Below are 2,866 nucleotides of genomic sequence, written 5' to 3'. Positions count from 1 at the left end.
CAAATGGCTCATTGTTAAGGCCACCCTTTTCACTATGGTTATAGTTCATTAGAGAGATGGGAAATAGCTGATATCTGTTTCAAGCGGATCAATTCCTCCGAGCTATCAGTTTCTATATATTTAAATTCTCCGGAAAAGGACAATTAAATTTACGCTGTAAACATAAGTGGCATTTAGCCTAGGTCCACTCTACCTCCGATGCCTATGAAAAGGCGCCATTTGTTGGAGAACGTGCGCAATACGTTCCCCATAGCTCCGCTATATAGGCAGAAAATTTAAGTTGGATCACTTTGGTACAGCTAGCTAAGGCACAGAAACGTTAAACTTAAGCCAAAACACGTAGAGTTCTTTGCCGAGGTCAATGGTGATAGCATGAACCGGACACCTCCGATCGATCTCAATATTCCCGTCTGTAATATACACCTCAGCTGCGAGTGGATCAGAAAGACACAAGCCACAAATTGTGATGTGAGTTCTCTTATGTACCTACTATTAGCTCAAAGTTCCGCCCAGCATTCCTGCCGCTCGAAGACTAAAATGAGGACCATGAAAGTAAGATTGAGCGGGGGTTTTTGGTCAAACGCCCTCCTCCACTCGGTTGCGTTCGGGGAAATGGCAATCTGAAAAATCATTAAATAGCCGATGAATGACCATTAACCTAACTTCTCTACTTTGAGAGATTGGGAGTTAATTATATAACTTCCCCTGGTCTCATCGTTAGTTCTATTGCTACCTCAGCTGGCCCCAAATGGCCAGTATCATGGCGTCCAACTTAGTCCCCAACTACGAGGTCAAAGTCCTTCTCAAACCCTCTGAAGTACTTGAAGCAAATAACAAACTCAAAGATGCGGTTTTATCGGCGTTCTCCATGCCGTCGAGCACTAAGAAAATGAACATCCAATTCGTAGACAACACGAAACAAGGCCTCTACACCAACGGCTGGAGCCTTCGCATCCGCAAAACAGAAGGCGAAGATAAGTTTGAGTTAACGTTTAAGAAGCGCTATGAGATTAGCGACGGAGGCTCTAGTACTACTAGAGGCAATATTGATGCAGCGCTTAAGATGGCCAAGCAAGAGGGGTTTGATTCAACGACTACCTTCGAAGCGCAAGTTGAAGTTGGCTACCGGAAGCAGACGCTCTCCATCAGCTACGATACGGAAGTTTCCGACATGGGTTTCGTAGGAACGGACCTTTCCCTTGCGGAAGACTCGAGCAAGTTCCTCGTTGACAAAGCACCTAAAGAATTTACGAATTGGTTAGCCGACAACTGGAGTACTAACCAACTCGCCAGCTCAGTAGTCTACGGGCCGGTACTCGCGAAGCGGTCTAAATCTACCTGGAATCAGTTGAAGCTTTTTATTGAAGTGTGGCTGATTCGGAAGAACAAAACGGACGCCAGCCTTGAGCCAATTGTTGAGGCATCGTTTAAGGCAACTGACTTAAAGAAGGCGATGGAGGGTTGCGACAAGCTCGTGGAGGTTTTGCAGAATAGAGATAGGAGCTGGTTCCTGGCTGAAGATTCATTGAGGACGAAGCTTATTATGGAACGGTACGGAGAGACTACGGCCTGAGCGTCTGCTGCAACTATATCGCAATGTATAACTAGTGTAATGCCTCTGAAGCCATGGTTTGAGGTTATAACACGGCGGTAGTGTACATTAAGCGAACTCTTTAAACAATAGTGATATATGCTAATAAAAGCCAGCTATTTGATTTATAGCTGCAAAGACATGGATTATCAGGTATCATATAGAATGCTATTAGAATTTAAGCTTAATATGTTGGGCTTAATAGCTAAGAAGTGCATTTATACCTAACCCTTATGTTAGTTAGCCTAGTTAGGCTGCATAGCTACAGCCTGCGCCTATAATAAAGATTTACTGAAACTGCGGTGTAGTTTATTAGCCTGTGTGATTGTTATTGGATAGCTTTAGGACTCTATGGGAAACTCCTGTAGTTTGTTTTAATTGGTCAGATGTAACCCAACTGTACAAGGGTCAGAGATCAGTTATCAACTCTACAGGGGCAAGCAAAATCCAACTCTAGCACCCCTGTACATTCTCAATTCCATTAAATCGTTTAAAACTGTACTAGAGTTGGATTACTCTGTGCTCGTAGGCTTTGAACACAGCAGCCGACAGCGAAGCTTTTTACACGGATATCACCACATCGCCGAGTCGTATGTCATTCTTTGGGCTCGGTGCACTGCCTCCAACGCCGACCATCAAACCAATACGGATGGTGAGGAAGCTGTGCAGCATGTCGGGGGCTATAGTTGACATCGATGTCGTGCTGTACTCTCCCTTCGACGCTTGGTGCAGTAGTACTCTTGAAAACATTCTAATCCTAATGGCGGATATATTTTGTGATATCAACTTGATATCATCGCGGAAGCTAGGACAGGATCTAGACCAAAGAATGGCCGTTGATTTGAAGTTTGAAATAACATAATAATAGCATTATACACATTTATCCTCGTATTTAACTTCCGAACAACCTTGTCAAACCCACTTTTTATATTCACCATATATACCAATATACCCTATTCTCATAATTACTCAGCTGACGATCCGTCGATCCCGTTTATCCTATTGTCATTATCTATATCCACCAGAATGCTCGTGGGACACAGCAACCTCGATAAGCTCTCCTGAATTCGATACTTCACAGTCTCACCCTCCTCGTACGCGACACTCATCTTCTTCTCCGGGCTCATCACATACTCGGGCACTGCGTGCACGCCCCTCTTCACCCACTTCCACCCCGTACTACCATCGAGCTTCTCAACGCTATATCCCTGCAACGACGCCGGCGTGAAGTTGAGATTGTTCTTGCGGATCCGCACGATAGGGTGGAAATACTCG

At 44.6% G+C, this 2,866-nt stretch overlaps 1 protein-coding gene across 1 annotated transcript; it reads left to right on the top strand.

The window, feature by feature from the left end:
- Positions 1-748: 748 nt before the first annotated feature.
- On the top strand, positions 749-1,573 carry TGAM01_v211162 (hypothetical protein; the record flags this gene model as incomplete). Its single annotated transcript, XM_018811072.1, has 1 exon — positions 749-1,573. One exon carries the CDS (start codon positions 749-751, stop codon positions 1,571-1,573), a length of 825 nt encoding a protein of 274 aa, XP_018655715.1.
- Between the last annotated feature and the right edge of the window lie 1,293 nt (positions 1,574-2,866).

This window comes from Trichoderma gamsii (assembly GCF_001481775.2).
Source record: "Trichoderma gamsii strain T6085 chromosome Unknown Scaffold_130.2, whole genome shotgun sequence".
NCBI lineage: Eukaryota > Fungi > Ascomycota > Sordariomycetes > Hypocreales > Hypocreaceae > Trichoderma > Trichoderma gamsii.
Note: the sequence above shows the minus strand (reverse complement) of the source record. Positions and strands in the feature narration are given on the sequence as shown.